General features: G+C 36.6%; 1 protein-coding gene across 1 annotated transcript; it reads right to left on the minus strand.

The window, feature by feature from the left end:
• Positions 1 to 3,625: 3,625 nt before the first annotated feature.
• LOC137714878 (dormancy-associated protein 2-like) lies at positions 3,626 to 4,615 on the minus strand. Its single transcript, XM_068454035.1, has 2 exons — positions 4,456 to 4,615; positions 3,626 to 4,142 (listed from the first exon to the last, which is right to left on the minus strand). Exons 1-2 carry the CDS (start codon positions 4,562 to 4,564, stop codon positions 3,793 to 3,795), a joined length of 459 nt encoding a protein of 152 aa, XP_068310136.1. The 5' UTR covers positions 4,565 to 4,615; the 3' UTR covers positions 3,626 to 3,792.
• Positions 4,616 to 20,903: the final 16,288 nt, after the last annotated feature.

Below are 20,903 nucleotides of genomic sequence, written 5' to 3' on the forward strand. Positions count from 1 at the left end.
AAAGGCAAACTATTTTTTTTTTTGCTAGAAAGGGAAAGAACTATATTAAAGAGAAAAGTCCCTAGGGAAACCTGTTTGAGTATAATCAAATGGGTAGGCTAGACGAGCAGCCAATGAAATAGTTTTATCCCAAACATGGAAGCCATTAACTAAGAAACAAACACTTGTGATAGCATCTGCTAGAAAATTGGCTTATCTGAAGACATACTTCCAACAAATATCCCCAAAGAAGCCCGCCAGCCGTAAAAAATCAACAAGAATGGTCCTCAATCTTCAGAGAGCATGATAGGCACCATGAATAGCCTCAATAACCAACTTAGAGTCGCCTTCAACAATGATGCGCTTAAAACCTCTTAAGTTTGCCATCTAGAGACCATCACGAAGCGCCAAACGTTCTGCCACATTAATGGTATTCTATCCAACACTACGCGCCCCAGCAATGATAGAGGAACCATTCTCATTTCTAATCACAAAACCAAAAGCAGCTTGTTGGTTAATCACTGAGCCGTCAAAGTTGAGCTTGACATAACTAGTTTCCGAGGGATACCATCGAATGGAGACAGGTTTCACCTTTTGGTCACCAGAAGGCCGATTATGCATCAACAGATTAGTTGTAAGATAATCTCTACCTATACTTAACGCTGAATTCACGATTCTAGTGTAACTTGGATTTTTATTTTTAAAAATGACAAGGTTCCTTTCTTTCCAAATTTGCCAACAAATAAGGAGTGCCATATTCAACTCTCTTAGATTGTCAATGTTTTTGCTGTCCATGGAGATTAACCAATCATTGAAATTATGGGTTTGATTTATATTTAATGAGTCAAATATAGTGGGGCTGCTCCATGCCTGTCTAGCAAAATCACAGTTAACAAAAAGATGGCTAATGCTTTCATCATTTGAGTTACAAGGAGGACAAATAGTAGGCATATTATTAATATATCTTGTCAAACGGTCTCTGGTTTGGAGTTTCCCCAAAATGAGAAGCCAACTAAAGTTTTTTACTTTGTGAGGCAAGCTAAGATTCTACATTAGTTTTAAGAAGCTTGCTAGAATTTACATTGTTATTGATAGAGTTTTGTATCCAAGTTGCAGACTTGACAGAGAATTTACCATCATCATTTGGTCCCCATTAGCATAAGTCATTTTGAGAGGCTAATGGCAAAGGAATACTACAAATTTTGTTACCAACATCAACATCAACCACAGAAGATAACAATTGTCTATTCCATTGACCATTAGCAATAAATTGGCTCACTTTTAGGTCATGAGCAACATTAGTTAGTCGGGTGCTAGATAAGAGATTGGTGAGAGGGAAAGGAAAAACCAATTATGGGTCCAGAAAAGAATATTTTCTCCATTTCCGACTAGCCATCTCAATCCCATCCTATCAACTTCCCTAGCCTTGAGGATACCCTTCCACACACATGAATAATTTTGTCTAATTTTATTATTAAAACAATCTACATTTTTCAATTACTTATTTTTAACAATTTGGACCCACCAATTTTGATCTTCGGTCAAGACTTTCCACCTAATTTAGCCAAGCAAATTTTGTCCCACGTAACAGGATTTAGTTTGGAGTATTTTCCCCACAAAAATTTCCTACTCTCTCTATCTATAGCCTTGGTAATCTTTTCAGGGCATTTAAAGTAGGCCATAGTAAGATTTGGAACACCCAAAAGGTTTGCTTTAATGATAATAAACTTCCCCACCTTAGACAAAGTATTAGCCTTCCAACCGGATAATTTGTTATGGATCTTAATAATGGGCTCTTTAGCATTAACAAGTCTTTCCCTAAGTATCTGCCCATATGCTGGATTTTGAGGATATTGACAATATCATTCCTAGTATGATTTAGAGTGTTATTGGAGAAGTAAAGTAACGACTTATAGAAGTTTATTTTTTGTCCAGAGGTATAGGAAAAGTCATTAAACACTTTAGCAATATTCCTAGTTGCAGTATTAGTAGTTTTAGCAAAGATCAGGCAGTCATCCGCAAACATCAAATTTGTAACTCTAAACCCTTTAGGAGTAGTTAGCAGACCAACATTGTTTCTAGGAGACCCACCAATTTTGTTTGTCTTATTAGGGGTTTCATACATAAAATAAGTATGTGGGGAAAAAGGGGGTCCCCCTTGTCTAATGCTCCTCAATGGATGAAAATAGCCATGAGCTTTACCATTAACAAACACAGAAAAGGAAGTGGACGTAGTACATTCCATAATGAGGTTAATCCAATGAGTGTTGAATCCGAATCTTATTAAAACAGATTTAATATAATCCCAGTGAATAAAATCATAAGCTTTTTCAAGATCTAATTTGATAGCCATAGCACCATACTTACCTTTTTTGCGCTTAAATGATGAGAAGATTTCATGAGTAATCAGAATATTATCCACAATGAATCTTCCAAGAGCAAAGGCACCTTGATTCTTAGAAATGCAATGTTAGCAAAAGAAAAAAAAAATTAATGAATTAAAATATACGAAAGGGTAACTTAGGAATATAGGTGGGTGGAGAGATAGTATTGTTATGTTTTCAAATTTAATCGGAGGTGGGGAAATAGGGTGGGTGGGAAGATAAGAATGGCGAGTGGGCCTAGTAGCTCCCTTTAGTATTTCGTATGTCCAAGATTTCTTTTAATGTTTCAGTTTTTTTTTTTTTTTAAGTTGTTTTTAAAAGCTCCACAATCTCAAACTAGGCCTTGGTCTAGTATAGTCTTGACTTCAGTATTTCGTATGTCTAAGATTTCTTCTGTTTTGGTTTTTTCTTTTTGACAATGTCCAAGATTTCTTATAAGGTAGAAAACTAGTTGATACTAGAAGCACCATACACATTTTCTACATGTGTGAGAAGTTAACTAAGTAGTTACCGTGAAAAAGAGAAAAACTAGCTAGTAGAAGGATAAAGATGATTCTCTTAAACTTACCATGCCATAATACCATTTGTTTAAGGAGTAACTGTTTAATTTAAAAAAAAAAAAAAAAAAAAAAAAAAAAGCTACTATCTTTAGTTGATAAAGATGATTCTCTTAATTAAAATATTTAGAACGCGACTTGAGTGATAAATATTTACTGTCTCAATTTTTATACCAACCCATGTGTCACATGACATGCGCAATAACTACTCATTGAGCTGAAATCACTACTATATTGTAGAACTCAAGTTGGTTTGGGGAAAAAAAATGAGAATTGGGCCACAGGATGTTTGCAAATTTGTCTCCACCCATAAAGCATCAATTCATTTAGCTTGCAAATACGTACTTGATTTTTTCCCCTCCCTTTTTCCGGTTGAAGTTTTTCATTGTCGCCATTTGCAAAGGATAGATACAGGTTCCAAACTGCAGTCCGATGGTACTACACAACACACAAGCTGGGGTCCGAACCTTAATTCGAAATAACACGAATATAACAAATCAAATCGCATATTGCAGTATATAACAATTACTCTATTCTAAATTTGGAGAGGGGTGGTACGCTTGGCTATAAGTGCAATTGAGGGGAGAATTTAGTTTTAGTTACGAAATTACCATTTTTTAATGTAGATATGAGCTATGGTGTGGATTTGTGGGTTTGGGGCTACATGAGATATGGTGTGAATTTGTGGGTTTGGTATGTCGCGTTCATTGACTAGAGTAATGCTTTTACAAGTTTTTCGACCCGCCGCAGCACGGCATGATACTTGTGAGATCCAAAGCGCACAGTTCATGGACTACTGCTTTTATTGACTAGCAAATCTTTATTGCAACGCATACTGCTTCAGTACCACAGGCAAATGAAGGGTCATATATCTAATTCTGTAATTCAGCCTCTGCACCGCCAGCTACTAGTTTTCCGTGATGGCCGTGCCAATGCCCGGGCTCCCAATGTCCGTGGCCATGCCCGTGCTGCTTCCAATGTCTGTGGTCATGCTCTCCATGTCCATAGCCTCCATATCTGTAGCCTCCGTGTCCATAGCCTCCGTGTCCATAGCCTCCATGTCCATAGCCGTGCTCATGCTTTCCATGTTTGTGCTCGTAACCATGGCCATGTTCCCAATTTCCATAACCATGCGCATGCCCTCCATGTCCGTGCCCGTATCCATGTTTATGCTCGTATCCGTGATAATGGTCACCATAGGTAGCCTTTTCAACGCTCTCCTCTTGAAAAAGAAAACAATTAAGTTGGATATCAAAAACTGAAAATTAAGCCTTGTAAGTGCAGTAGCGGTAACTACCGATGCATGCAAAGTGACTAACCATCCGGATGTTCCCAAGTTACTCGTTTTCCCAACAAAAAATGTTTAAGTTCGAGAAGAAAACAGGTGGGAAACTAAAGTCAAAATTCGTAGCATGCATGTTAAAACCTGCGATGATCTGTGGATGATGAATAAAATGTGCCTAGCAAAATTTACAAATGCGTAATCGAATAAAAGAAACAATAATTAATTTTAATTGAGAAAGCGAGAAACTCACGGGTTTGAGTAGGAGCAGTCTCAGTCAGCTCCCGAGCGGAAACCTCAGAGAAGATAAGGAGAACAGCAAAGACAAGACCTAGTAGAAGAAAAGTTTTTGAGGACGCCATGTTTGCTTATAATTAACAAAACGAGGTGATGGGATAGAATTATGAAGGTAAGAGATGATCGCAGAGTGAAGTGAATATCATGTGGTTTGGCTTTCTCTATTTATAGACCTTCAAAGTTCAGAGAAGGAGAGGGTAGATCTTTGGACACCCACATTTTTTCACAGTAGAGTGGTAAACGAAAACTATTTTTACCTAACACATATCAAATTCCCTCGAGTAGTTTGAACTCTTTCAAAGCATGCTTTGTTTGGTTTGATGATATGTTGATACCACTATGTATTAACTAAGAAATGAGCCATCTAACTTGATGAAATTAGGGTTCCACCATAAAACCAATTGGCAATATGGGAAATAGCCCAAGACCATATAAGCACATAACAAACCTTGTCCCTCATCGCTGTGGGACAACTCTCAACACGCCCCCACGTGTGGCCGATTTTCAACCCTACACGTGGGCAACACAACATGGTGACGTGGAGCGCGTGTGGCCATTTGGCTTCACACGAGGACAACCTGCTCTGATTCCATGATGAAATTAGGGTTCCACCATAAAACCAATTGGCAATATGGGAAGTAGCCCAAGACCATATAAGTACATAGCAAACTTTGTCCCTCACCGATGTGGGACAACTCTCAACACGCCTCCGCACATGTGGCGGATTTTCAAGCCTACACGTGGACAACAATTAGGTGACGTGGAGCGTGTGTGGCCATTTGGCTTCACACGAGGACAACCTGCTCTGATACCATGATGAAATTGAGGTTCAACCATAAAACTAATTGGCAATATGGGGAGTAATCCAAGACCATATAAGCACATAACAAACCTTGTCCCTCACCGATATGGGACAACTCTCAACATAACCTAGCTAGTAGGTCATAAAAATTTGTTTCTACGCAATATGTGGCAATGTGGTCATAGTTGTAGATGGCTTTTGCTAATTATGTGAAAAATGTAATTAAGCACCATTAACTAAACCAAACAGAAATTGGTTTTCAGTTGTGATTCCTTAGAATAATAAATTGATATTGTAAATGATCAACAACTAAGTCAAAATAAGTAGTTTGTCATGATTAATAGTATAAGATGGCATTTCAAGGGATATATCTACATTTGCAGACGGAATACTTTAGTTCATATCTGAATCCATTTACAATTGGACTACCAGATCCTGCCCGTATTCGGCTTGTTAGATTTGACTTGATCCATATGAAATAAGCATCAGATTTGGATCAAATCTAACTTAAGACCAAATTTTTTTTAAAACATCATCATCAACAACATTCTTCTTCATTCTTAATTTCGTGGTGTATACTAATTTATGGTGGAATACTTATAACAATGCTCAAACTTCAAGTCAAGATTCTTCATTTCAAATTCTTCCTTCAAGTGCAAGTAGTTTTACAAGGCTATTTTAGAGTCCAATTGAGATTCATATCAATGATACGGAATACAACCCTAGCAACACTTGAATATGACTTCTTAAAGAGTGTAGGAAGTTGAGGACAAAATGGTCAATTGATTATATTCTGGAAGGCTCCAAATTTATGGAGCAAATAATTGTTGTGCCACATGTGTGGTTGAGTTGGAAAAGAAATGAGAGATAAGGAGGGTGCGGACCAATCAAAAGAAGGAGGTAAGGAGATGACCAATGGGAGATGAGAGAAAGGAGAGAAAGGAGGAGAGTGAGGCCCAATAGGAAAAGAAGAGAAAGAGAGAGTGACCAACCAAAGAGGGAAGAAATGAGGGAAAGGAGGGAAGAAAGAAGGAGAGGAACCCGGCCCTGACCTGTGACCCGTTTCAAACCCGGTACCTTACGTGAGATTCCGCCATTTCCTCCGGCCATTTTTCGACAAATTTCACCAGGCCACCACCTGGAAACTTCTCACCGGCTATTCTTCTTTAATTTTCCACTCCAATTCGATGGGATTTGGCCCCGTTTCATGGTGTACAGCGACGGCAACCCCGTGAGTCCTGAGGCGGCGATCCGCCAATTCTGGATGCAATCTCTTTGATCTCCACCACCATTAGACTCTTCTTGAGGCCTGGAACAAAGCCCCAACAATTGTAGGGGCGGTGGAACACCGTAGGTAAATTGAAGCCACCCATTTCTAGGGTTTGCGACGAGTTCGAGTGAAATTGGGGATTTTCCTGGCCAAATTGGACTTGGCCAAAGGTATAAAACTTGCTCTACTCATTGAGATCTTCATTTCTGTGAAATTTGGTAATTTTTGGAAATAGTTGATTTTTTAGGCGAGTCCGGGTGGCCGGCCGCCAAGTGCGGCGGCGCGTGGGCTGAGACCCCACCAGACCATCCTAGGCTAATTTGATGCCCTGATTCCATAGTTGACATCTATTTAGTGAAATCCTAATGTTTTAATATAGTTTCGCAGAGGACCGCCGAGTTGGCTGCCACTTGGTTATTATATGAATGAACAATCCGACCGTTGGATTGGTACCAAAATTTAATACGTGATAGTACGTAATATTTGTAGATATTAGGAACTTATGAATCGGGAATCCAACATACGGATCTTCCTAAATTGAATTTCTAAAGTTTGTAAAATCCAATGTTGACCGCCACTTAAATTTGTGATTGGCGGAGATCCAACCGTTGGATCATAAAGAAGTTTTAGTATGTTGTTCTAGAAGTATAGTGTGGACTTTGGGATGTTACAGATCGGAAATCCATGGGCAGTTGTTCCAGATTAACTTGTGTAGGGTTGTGGACCTCACCTTTGATAGAGACTTGACTTTTGGACAATATGCTACGAATTGATCTTAAATATTAAACTCAGTAGTACTAGAGACTAGGTAGGGCTTAGTGGGCCTATATTGATTAGTGAGTTATCCCAGATAATATTTACATCGGTTGACTATTAGGGTTAACCGTTAAAATTTGATAGATGACCCTTCTTAGCGCATTTCGACGCGCTGATTCCGAATCCGCCTTCCGTTTTCTAAAATTTGACCATTTTAGAATAGTTCCTTTATTAGCCATACTTTGTATGAAAACGCGTAATTTCATTAGCACATTATTTTACCTAAATGGCTTCGTTTCTAGGCGAAATGCATCGCAAGGAATCTCGATGCTACGAGGCGGGTTCGACTCGATGACATGATCTGTGAGTGGGTCTTTTCTTTATATATATATATATACATTGGTTAGTTTCCATATATACAAGCATTAATAAATTCTTTATGCAATTACCATGAAATAATCCTACGGGATGCACATGTAAGCTCACTATAAGGAGATGCCGTGATTATATTTATGGTCATGAATAGTATGATATTGATTAGAATTGGTGAATGGTTGTGGCATGACTATATTGATGTTATCGGTTCATCGTTTGTTGCACTGGTGTTGGTACTCGCCCGGGCCATGGCCAGTCTTTCATGTGTATGTGTACATTGCACTGTATGCTCACTTTGGATACATTGTAGGTGCCAGTCCTGTCATACAGGTTGCCATGGGCAACTCCGACTCGTATGTGCTTCACATAGCGCCAGTCTTCACGTGATTGTATTACTACAATGTATATTATTCTTACACCCAGTCTTGTTCATGTCAGAATACCCTTACATCAACTCGTGTGTCAGCATGTGTCGATGAGCACCCGATATGATATGTTGCTTATGTGAGATTTTGTGATTATGGATGTCATGCCCTTATTTACGAGATATTGTGCCATAATGAATTCTTGAGATTTTGCAGGTTACGGTTAGTATTTTCTTACTATACGTAGTTTGTATATTTTGGAAACTATAATGGTTTTATAACGAGGGGTTATTATGTTTTTGAAAAGGATTTTTTACAAAGATTTGTTTCTAGGTCCACTCACCCTTGTTTTTCGCCCCTCCAGGTTTTATTGCTGAGCTTACATGTCGATGAGGATTCTTGGCAAATCTTGTTGTAGACAATTACCTTCGATGGTATAATTCTCACCCTATCTTACTGTACTGTACTTATGCTCTGACATCACATTTGAAATAGGTTCATTCCCGCTCACCACACACTCTATTACTTAGGCACTTTTAGGTTTAAGTTTATACACATTTTCCACGTCACTACACTTTATGGCTTTGTCACCTTCCAGGTGTTGGCCAGCACGGCCCGGTTCGAAGTCCAAGTGGACATTCCAGGTCGGGGTGTGTCAAAATTTATTGTCTAAAATAATTGTTTGAAAAATAAAATTTATGTAGACTATCCTAATATAAATAAATTTTTTTTTTAAATTGTTATAGTAGTTGGGCTAATTGATTGTGGCTGACATTGGCGTCAACCTGGGGCTCGCGCATTGTCAGCCTTGGCGCATTTCGTGCGTCTCGCACTTTGCTTGGCTGCGGCTCGCCTATTTCATGGGCGCGTCGATGCGCAAGAGTGAGTCGAGGGCTTTACTTTGGTCGGTTTCTTGGGTTAAATTTGCCCAAAAATCAATTTTAGCCTAAAGTTGATTTTTGGCCAAAGAGTTGGAGCAAGTTTCTTTTTTTGGGGGAAGGGAAGGTGACATTTTAGGTTCTAACGCAAGTGTTGGAGTAAGTCTTAGAGTTAGAGAGGAAAAGTGGTGAGAAAGGGTATCAAAATAGATTAGAAGTTTTTTTTTTTTTTTTTTTTTTTTTTTTTTTTGGGTTTTTTTTTTGTTTGTTTTTTTTTTGGGGTTGGGGGGGGGGGGGGGGGGTGTGGGAACATTTTAGGTTCTAACCCAATGGTTGGAGTGAGTCTTAGAGAGGAAAAGTGGCGAGAAAGGGTAGCAAAATAGGTTAGAATTTTAGGTTAACAGTTTGGTCCATACATCTCCCATGATGGTAGAATTTTGGGTTCCTTAAGTATTGAGAATGGTTTCTAAATAAGTAAAGGTTTGTACGTCATTGATTAAGAATCTCTACCCATGCATTTTATAAAGTTGTTGCCTCCATAATATTTGTTTGCATAAAAACAAAAGAACTAATAGTTTCGAATACATCCACTAGAATTTGAAAATTAGTATGGACCTTTCAACAATACAATCACCACCTCATTCATAGCGTGTATTTGTATAGCTCAACAGCTAACTTCTTATTTTACCATAGCTAGAGCTTCCAAACCCCTTGTCAACAGTGCACAAAATAATTCTTTAACCAAATAATGATCGGATGAACTAGTTAATGGTATCGAAGTGGTACTTCACTTCCTAATGTTAGAAGATGTCCCAAATTTAAATCACAAGCGCAATAATCGAAAAAAATATTGTCACCAAAATGATGAGTATCCAAAGAAACTCCTTAATAGTAGACTTGAAATGCTTGACATTTTTAACTTTGCAAATATTTATTGAGAAAATTAAAGCACATCGCAAACACATACCAAAATGATCGATTAAGAGAACACATACTAAGGTGATCGATTAAGCGAATACAAGATAAAGCTTAAAGGCTGCCTATATATGATTGAGAGTTTATAAACTACTCAACCAATACAACTTTATTGCATATTATACGACTCTTACAACACACATAGACGCTAAGAGGTTGGCTAATTCTTTGTTTGAGTCTCTGCAACTCCCAGTTTTCCATCATGGCCGTGGCCATGACCTCCGTGACCGTGGTGATGTCCATGCCCTCCACGACCGTGGTCATGTCCATGCCCTCCGTGACCGTGGTCATGTCCATGCTCATGGCCTTTAGCCTGTTCTACGCTGTCCTCTAGGGGTGAAAAAAGAGAGTAGAACTTTACAAATAGAGAAGAAATAAAATGTTGAAATATATATACATCACTTAACAATTATATGAAGGTCTAAAATCAAGATATGCATGCACGTACAAAAGCCACAAGCTGTACATACAAAATGAATAATTAACAGCATGTTTTTACATCGATTCAGAAGTTCTTAGAAGCAATATATGTTTCGTTCTCCAACCAATTAAGATATATATTGTTCAAGTTGCTTGGAAGACAATTTTGTTTGGCATGCACTTGAGGACATGATGTTTTTACTCCTTCGCTCTACTTACTAATTAAACAAGTTTTAGTTGAAAAATGGAGAATAAACTCACGAGCTGAGATTTCAGAGGAGAGAAGGAGAACAGCAAAGACTAGGCCCAGAAGAAGAAAAGTCCTTGAGGATGCCATAATTTTCCGAACAATATTAATACAAAGGAAGCACAGTAATGGTTTCTGAAGGTTGTATGTAAGAGAGGATTGCTGTGTAGTATAATGTGGTTTGGCTCTCCCTATTTATAGACCTTTGTAAGAGAGTGGGAAGTGGGGGAGGTGGTCCGAAAGAGATTGAGAGAAGTTTTTTTATTAACTTTTTCCTAATCAGAAGATAAGTATGATTGATGGCTAAAGAGCTAAAACATTGTATAATTATCATTTTGGACTTTAACAAGCAACTTTGAAAATTTTTAATACCGTTATATGAAAATGAGAATTTGGGTATATATGGGGACGGATGCTAGGAAACCGAAATTTTTTAATACGGTTATATGAAAATGAGAATTTGGGTATGTATTGGGACCAATGCGAGGAAACCGTAATTGTCCCCAGCTCACTTTATATTTTTTAAGGAAAAATAATGAAAAGTGTTTGAAAACTTTGAGTTTTAACGATAAGGAAAAAATAAAGGGTAAAATGTATAGTACTAGATTTGACTTTTTAGTGTAAAAATGTGGTTTTTGGTTAAAATGAACAATACCGCAGATTTTTCGTTAAAACTCCTTGTTTTTTAATACTATATGCCTGTTTTCGGTTGTCATAGTTTTGTATTTGAATGTTTTATGGTTTGATTCGTGATTTGGTAGTTATTTTTTTTTTTCATGATTATAGCCTTTTATGCTGCTTGCATTATGTGATCAAAACGTTTTTTTCCATTAATTATGAATTATTGGTGAAATCGTTAAGCCATACTCAATGTATTTATAATTAGGCATTGGATTAATATTCGCTGTAGTGAAAAAATTCGGATACAAACCTTCGTGGTGAATTGCTTTAGGATTCAAACTCAAACTTAACATTTATGTCAACTCTCTGTTAACATCTGTGTAGAAAACCAAACTAAGGTGTGAAAGTATTTCTGGAAGCGTTGATTTCCTTTGCTTCATTCCTCTGTAAAAATAGTTACATGAGATTGATTTACAAGAATCCTATGGGGATGTTAATTTCCCATTTAGCTGATGCATGAGATGACGATTATTAACATCAAAAGCCAGAATACAAAAGTCTAATGACTCTAATCTATGTTGGACTCCCGCTCCCACCGGGTCCTACCTGCTTCTCTGCATCCATCCTCTCTCTCTCATTGTCTATCCAGACTTCTCTCTCTCTCTCTCGAGCTTTTTAGCTTCCCTTCGTTGGTCATGGTATTGTTGCTGAACAAATATCCAAACTTTGAAAACTGGTTTCAATTCCGAATCACTCCTCACCAACATTCAAACCAATCTCATTGTTACCCAGCTTCTGTTGATCAATTCCGATTCTCCGTTATCAATCAGATTGAAGAATTGTTTTAAAAATTTTCAGCTAAGATCTTGAGTTTTGGCGTTCCCAATATCGCCTCTAGTTTTCTATTAATTTAACAAACAAGCAATTCAATTAAAGTTTCCACATAAAAAATGATAACTAAGATTTTCAATGTTACTTGAACTGGCTCATGCTGGTTTAAAAAAATCTAGTCGTTCTGATGGACAAAAGAGCTTTGAATGAAATCGAAGCATGAGTAAAGAATTCATAGCCTTGGATGAATGAGATTGATTTTTTTTTTTAATCCGTTTTGGTTATGAAGGTTGAATGAGTTAATAGAGAGTTGATGAAAATGTTAATTTTAGGTTTGAATCATAACGGACTTTACCACGAGGGTTTAAATAAGATTTTTTTCACCACGAGGGCTATCTTCTAACTACCCTATCACCATGGGAACCATTAATCCGATTTAGCCTTATAATTATGAGGGCACAACCGATGGTTAATTTCGTGATTATAATATGAATAATATTGACAATTATGTGAATGAATATGAGTCCACGACATATTTGTCTCCAATATGAAATCTGAAGTTAAATTTTAAAAAGGCTTGTTCTTAAGTCTCTCGTTTGTGAATCTAGAGTATTCATATTTATAAAGGAGCTTAGATGAAAAGGGCTCACATAACAAAATTTTAATCAATTACACTCAAACAATTTTTAAATTACAAGGACAAAAACAAGGGAGCAATCATAATTATATTGAATTTGGGCGCAATTATGGTATCATAATTAAGTTGAAGTTTGATTCATAAATTATCGAAAATTGTTTCCTCATAAATTACCTGCAATTGTATCTTCATAAATTACCAGCAACTGTTTCTTCATCAATTACCAGCATTTTCTCAATCCTAAACAATTTCTATTATATGCTTTAAAAAATATTATAAAACAAGTCTCATAAAAATGTATGTAAAAAATGTGTCTTTAGATCCTAACCTTTTAAAGAGTTCTACTTTTTTTCTACTGCCCCACGTAGAAGCTACTTTCTAATTAAAAAAAAAACTAAAACTATTGACGGTAAGTGAAGAAGTAGTTGAATGAACCAAATTTCAACTTATAATCACGACTTTCAATGAAGCCAAATTCAATATAATCTTTTTCGTATAATCCTGACTTTCAATGAAACAAATTCAATATAAAAAGAAAGTTCGTTATGTGTTTTTGAATAAAAAAAATTGTGAGACATATTTTATTAGTTTTCTATATTTTCTTTGTTATTAAAATGGAACAGGCTACTGTTTGCGGAGAAATTATAGAGTATGAAGACCGGATTACGTGTTTCTTAGGGCCCACATGCATAAAACAACTTATAGCCACCCTGTTAATTTGAGTAGTGTTAGACATATCTTTTATTTGTATCATTATTTATCCTATCTTTAATATTACTATAAAAATAGTACACATAGACAGTAAAATAGTACTTTTGCCTAACTTATTAGGTGGACCATCTCCCAAATAGAATATGAGGTTTGAATTCTCTTTGTGAGGATTTCAGAATTCTTTAATTTACATATGTTTATCATATATCAGCTAGTTTTCGTCAAGTACTGTTTATATTTAATTTTAAATAAAAAAATTTATAATAATTTCTGACTATACGATATACAATGAACGGATGTGATTAGAAAAATTTCAAAATCCTACCAAAAAAAATCCGGAGAGAATTCTCCTTAGCCCAAATAACCTCTCCTGCATGTGGGCCAAGCGCCACAAACCTTTTTCCACCACACAAAATCTACAAAGTCCCATCGCACTCTAGGCAACCCCATCAGTTTTTAGCTTCGTAGCAAACTGTACCGTGATTAAATGGAATTCAATTTCAATTTTCGTTTCACTAAATATTTTTAAAGATGATGTTTCAAATACGTGTTAACTGCACAGAGGGTTAAAGATAAAAAAAAGTGATATTTGATATACATGTTTATTTGCAAAGAGTTATATATAATGATTAGGTATGCACAAATGCAAGTGGCCCAAAGGGTTACCTATCATAGTAGACACTATTGGAGACTAAGTAAACTTTCAAGACATACTTACCTCGTTGTTCTCTCCTTTTATTGAGGTTTCAAGAACGACTGGGTTTGCAGATTATCATCATAGCTTACACGACACGATAAGTATGTGCGTCTCTCTTCCTTCTACGTTCTTCATCCTCTTGCTCTTCCATTTCGAACAACTCATCTTCTTGCTCCTGGAAATCGAACAATTCATTCTCTTGCTCAATTAATTTTTTATGTTGCTCTTTGATTTCTAACAATCCCCTTGAAGAATACATTGTAAGAACTCTAGATTTATACAATATGAAGAAAGATTCAGAGAGATTTTGATTTTGGTGTGTGAGTTTAGATTGGATGTAGGGTTTATATGGAGAAAAAAAAGAGGTTGTAGATAATGTCATGTGGCACGCTATGATTGGTTAAAAATCTTATCGAAATCTATCCACAAAGATTATGAACAAATAGCGACACGTAGTGCGACAAAATTGATTAAAATTTTATTGGAAATCTAAATTCTTACAGGATCACAACAAGTATCGCTGCGAGATTGGTTAAAAATCTAATTTAAAATATATTCACAAAAAATTATAATTTCAGATAATGACAAGTGCCGGATCCCAAATTAAACATAGATCCCTTTATCTTTTGTCATTAAAAAAATAATTTTTATACCAATTGTCTAAAAAATTCATTTAGAGGTAAAAATGCACTCGCACAATTACTATTCACTAAGATAGTAATTACCTATCAAAATACGGACAGTAATTACTTGAGTGGGGGTGCAAATGCTTTTACCAATAAACTGTTGGTTATTTTAATTATTTTAATTATATTTTATTTTAAAGATTCAAAAATTATTATTATTTTATTTTATTTATTTTTAATATTTAAGAGTTGTGTTTTATTTGAAGAGTCATAATCCTTTTCTAAAGAGAATTGTTATTGGCACTCCAAAATTCTCATTCTACACTCCAAATTTTCTATATTTAGAAAGAAAAATACACTTGTGAGGAGTGTAGAATGAGAATTTTGGAGTGCCAATAACACTTCTCTTTCTAAAAGGGTATGAGAAGTTCTTTAAATAAGAAACCTCAGACAGAAAACATAATATGCAAAAACTTTTATGTCTCCCTCAGTTCTCACATCTTTGTTAGTTTACATTCATACTTTATAATTCTTGGGCAATTGATCACTACTTGGTAATCTCGTCTGCCGTTAGCGTGCATATCGGATCAGACATCCTATGAGGTTTTGGGTTGTATCTTGGAGTTGTAGGCACCACCATAACCTGCATGTAGGGAGACGTCTACGGCTTTAGGGCAGCGACATCGCGCCTCCCTTTGGTTCACAGACCAAATATTCTTATTCCCTTTTCCTAATTTAATTTTCATAAATTTGATAATGATTATACATTTTATTTGTTATATTTATCATATAAATATTTGGTATATCTCTGCAATATATTTCACAATCTAAAGCCGTAAAGGTGTGGTAATATAATTGCAAATTTTACAATCTGTTTCTACAGTACCTTGGAAGCCCTAAGAATTGTAGTTTTTCCTGTGTTGAAAGTGGAATTTTAGGGTTCTTTCGTTCATTGCATTTTTTCACTCTCTGCATTTTTTTTTTATTCGGGTCCTGTCGTTGCTTTTTGACTCTGTACATTTTTTTTTTTTTTTTTTAATTCGAGTCCTGTCATTGAATACCTTGCCCTTCGTCCATTGCTTTTTTGACTCTTTGCATTTTCTTTATTTTATTCAGTACCAAAACATTTTTAGTATTGCTTATCTGTCAATTATTGTCTGGGGTTGATTATCTTGGTAAACTACAATTAATAATTAAATATTACCTGTATACAGCACACTGATACTTGTAAACTGCAATTATCTAATATTACTCGTAAACTGCAATTAATTATTAAATATTACTTGTAAACTGCAATTATTTAATATTGCTTGTCTGTCAAGCGATTTGCCGCAATTGCATCAGTGCGTGATTATTACAGTTTGTGTGTGATTATTCAGTACCAACAATTGCATACTGATATATATAATATTAAACTGTTGATGCTTCTTTCTGTGCAAATTCAAAGTGCGGGGGGGGTATCGGTGTGGTTTTTCACAACAAAGCAGGTGGCTATACTGGAGGTTTCGCTTGCAAAACTCCCAACATGACCAACCCCTACACTACTAAGATCCTAGCTGCTCGTGAAGGATTGCATTCGGCTATTCAAAGACAATGGCAGCACGTTGTTCTAGAGTGTGATGCATTACAAGTGGTTCGAGCTATTGGCAGCCCTAGTTGTGGGCTTTCTGCCACTGGTTTACTGATTGAGGATGTTAAAACTAGCCTACGAAGCTTCATCTATGTGAGAGTGATCAGTCACTTATGTAAATCCGCCAAATTATTGGCACATAGAATGGCCACGTTGGCCTTAATTTCTACTGTTTCTAGTTGTTAGTTTAAGGTGCCTTCAACTCCTATTCAGGATGCTCTCCTTCAAGATTGTATGCTTGCTTAATATTATGAATAAAATCGCTACCGTCTCTTCTTCAAAAAAAAAAAAAAAAAAAAAAAAAACATGTACAAAGTATAAATCTAACATAACTGTACAAATAACATCTATAAAAAACCAAGTTAAAGTGGACAAATCCTGCACAAGCAACTACAAAAATCTAGCATAACTCAAATCCGAACCCATATAACCCAAATGGTAATGCTATGGAGACAAATTTTATAAATCAAATTATGTGGATGTTAATGATTGGATTATTACTTAAGTGTTAATTAACGTGCTTTATTTATTTATTTATTGGTGAGACTTGATTTGGTTTGCAAATTTAATTTAAACATTTGGTTTCCCTAGCATTGAAAACAACCAAAACTCTAGATCATAATTATCACGGATGTTTTGCACTTGAATCTAAAATCTCACTTACAAGTGAAGAGGAATACCACTAAACCGTAGTATTAAGTGGCATGCTGATGTCAAGTTAAACAAAGTATTTCATACTCTTTATTCTTCTTCAAATGGAGAACCCTATGCTATTTACAAACCCAGTTTTACCTTCTACACATCTTTCTCAATTTCTAGCCTTTGAATCGAATAAATTGAAGAGAATCAAATGATAGAAATTAACAGTGTATGTGGAAGGTAAACAAAGGATGTATGGGTAGCACAACCATTTATAATAATACAAATGAGCAATACTATGAAATAAATCAAAACAAATCCTAATCTATTATAAACTTTGTATTTAAGTGTGATTGTGTAAATCTTAGATTAGATTTTATTCTAGTTATTCTTCCCTATTAGGACTTGTATTCCTTGGAGGAGAATGATTATTCCCTCCCTTATTACTATAAATAAAGGCACTGCGTAGAGGGAATAACACATCCTATACACAACCCTACAAACACATATCTCTCCACTGTGACGACCTATCCCTAATTTTCTATGTAATTTTCTCCCCAAGTGTGTAAATTGACGTTTATGCCTTTTTGACAAAAGTGGAAACTGATGTGGACGTACTTATTCGGATTTTAATTTATTTTTCTCACTATTGTAATTAATTAGTACTCATTGTTACGATCGCGTGAGCTCAAGTTAAACCAGAAACGGTTTTGTAACGAAAAAGTTACGTTTAGTTAAATTGTGTTAACAACGGGTAGATTTTGTACACGTGCGTGTTAATTATTCAGTGTTTGAAAACCACTATTTTTTACAAGGCATGTTAGATTTCACATGATTTCCGTTGTACAAGACCCTATCATTTTTCTTTTTAAAAATCTGACCCGTGCCTTACTTTTTTTCACCAATCAATTTCTCTCCTCACTTTTCTCAACCAATCAAACATAACTCCCTTTCTCTTCTCTTTGCCCAATCAAAAAGATGTCTCTCTTTCTTTCTCATCTTCTCATTCTCTCTCCCTCGCCGGTGACTCTTTTCCCTCTGCAACACACACACACACCAATATCAAACCTCATAGATCGGCCTTTAAAACACTACCATCGTGTTCCTCTCATCCCCACAAACACATCCGTACCAATCAATCACGAAGTGGACGAGTTTTGAATGTCCAACTCAGAACAACTCAGAAGCTCCGACTTGGTGAGTTTCCCCCCGATGTTTTTTCAGCCGTGTTACAAGGTTTTGGACGTTTTGGAAGCATCCTCACAACTCCCGGAAGTCCTTAGTTTAAAGTTAAAGCTTAGTCAACGTCGAAACAAGCGGATTCAAGGATTTGAAATTTGGTCTGAGAGCTTCGAGCTAATTTCAATCCATTTCCGTCAACTTTTTGGACTTTTGAAAGGTACAATCTTGTTCTACTCTTCAAGAGCTTCATTTCCATATAAGGTGCGTCGAAAATGGTTGAGAAATGAGCAAGATATGAAGCTTTGAAATTTTTTCCAGAAACCGACATATTTTTCCAGAATCCGACAAACCAGACGGTAGCGCTGGCGGTAACTGACGACGGCCAACGACGGAGGATCACCGGAGAATAAGGAGAATATTTCGTCAAAGTTGACGGAATATTCTTACGTCGTTAGATTCCATTATTATTTAACAGAATATTCCGTCAAGTCCGACGAAATATTCCCTGGTTCAGTCAGCTCTAACTTGCACATGGGCGCGCGTGTGGCCATGGCTAAGTGGCACGTGAGGGGGCGTCTGGCCTCCGACCGGCGTGTGCTTGATGTGTACGGGTCCGTGACTTCATGGAGAATGTTTTTGTCTATTTAAACCCTCCGTTTGAGCAAACTATGGGGGGTTTTCCTAGCTTTTTCGTATATGTCCTTATTAATTAATTATTATTAGTTGTTTCACATATAGGGGAGAATTACCCCGAGTAGGTACGAGCGAGGCTAGGAGGCTACGATCGACGTATCAGTGAATGGGAATTTATTTTCATGTGTGTGTGTGTGTGTATATATATATAAACTTTATAGTTTCTACATATGCTATTGGATTGATTTATGCCTATCATGCCATGTTTTATTTAATTTTAGAAATGTTAATTCGTGGTTGAGATTTATATATTGTCATGGCATGTTCATATGCATTTTACTTGCTCATCATACATTGTTACACCCGGTGTTAGTGCTCGCCCAGGGCTAGGGCCAGTTTTTCAAGTGTATGTTTACATACGCACCGCATGCTCGCCTTGGATCCAAGTAGGTGCCAGTCCTGTCGTACAGGTTGCAATAGGCAACTTCGACTCATATGTGACCGAAAATAGTGTCAGTCTTCACGTGATTGTATCACTAAAGCGTATATTATGATTACACTCAGTCTTGTTCATGTCAGAAATCCTCTGCATGAACTCGTGTGTCAGCATAGATTGATGAGCACCTGATTTTATTATACAAGTGTTGAGATATTATGATTTGGCATACTTCTGGATTTACTGTTGATTTGCATTTGATTTCATACTTATACGTAGTATGATTTTCTGGAAACTATACATGTTTTACGGCGAGATGTTAGTATGTTCAGAAAATAAATGTGTTTTATAAATCTTTGTTTTTGCCCACTCACCCTTCTATTTTTCGCCCCTACAAGTCTTAGTTAGCTAATTTATTTTGCGGTGTACGAGGAATATCCTGCGGTTCTAACATATCCATAAATAATGTAGGGATTTTTCTCGGTTGTGTATTAAGTACTTAACTAGTTTCGACTGCACTACTTATGTCATCTATGCTCTGAACATTTGTGATTTATAGGTTCTTCCCACTATTGCGCACTCGCTACTTTAGAATAATTAATTGTTAGTTTTGATTTAAATTTACCCTTATTTTGAATGCTTCACATCTCTATTTGGTTACGTCACCTTAGGGTGACGGCCAACATGCCTTGACTATGGTCTGGGTGTGTCATCCACTCTTTCGTTGCCGTGCCCTTTATCTTCCTTGTCAGTTAAATATAGGCCACAACACGTTATCATCACGCTCCTACTGCTGCACTTAGGGATCTGATGTGGAAGTTTTCTACATCAAACCATTTCATCAATATCATCACACAATCAGGTTCTTTCAAAACAACGGTTTTGATTTCGATATTTTTGTAGCATGATAGTATGAACATTCACCATAATGCATGACCCAACTTTACGTTTTTTTCGAATTTTAGATTCTACATAAATTATGTATGCATTATATCCATAATTGTTGAATTATGTGAATTGATATTGCCATGAATTGCATCTTATATATGTCCATGCATTAAATTATTTGATTAAATATGCATTGAATTAATTGAATTTGAAAAAAATTAAAAATTTATTTTGGGTTCTTCGAACCTAAACCCATCACAGCTGAAGCCCGAAGCTCCAAGCCCTTGGAACCCAGTCCAAAAACCCTAATGCCCTTCAAGACGTCACACTCATGGCCTGCAGCCATGCCCAACCACCACGGCTGCCATCCTCGATAACCTGTAGTCTTCGTCGACCTTGTTTTTGGCCTAGATTCATATGAATCTCCCTGGATTTCGAAAACCTATATTCGAATCCTAGGATTTTTCCTAGTTTTTGGACGTCGAGATCTTCTCTGTCACACCATCTAGGTTACATGTCAAAATCATAACTTGTTCTGAGTTATTTTGACTAGAACACGACCACCTGAAGTAGCGGTGCCGACCTTCTTCCTCGGTGACCACACCTAACGAAGATGGGGTGTTCTTTGGCTAAAACCTGAGCCTAGTTGGGCCTTGGTTTCTACTTGGCCTGAGAATTTCTTTTCTCTTTTCTCTTTTGGGCTCACATGTATCGGCCCCAGCATGACACCAGCCCGAGGGTTACGAAGCCCCCTGCTCGTGTCGCACCAGATCCTAGTTTGTCGC

Source organism: Pyrus communis, chromosome 14 (assembly GCF_963583255.1).
Source record: "Pyrus communis chromosome 14, drPyrComm1.1, whole genome shotgun sequence".
Taxonomy (NCBI): domain Eukaryota; kingdom Viridiplantae; phylum Streptophyta; class Magnoliopsida; order Rosales; family Rosaceae; genus Pyrus; species Pyrus communis.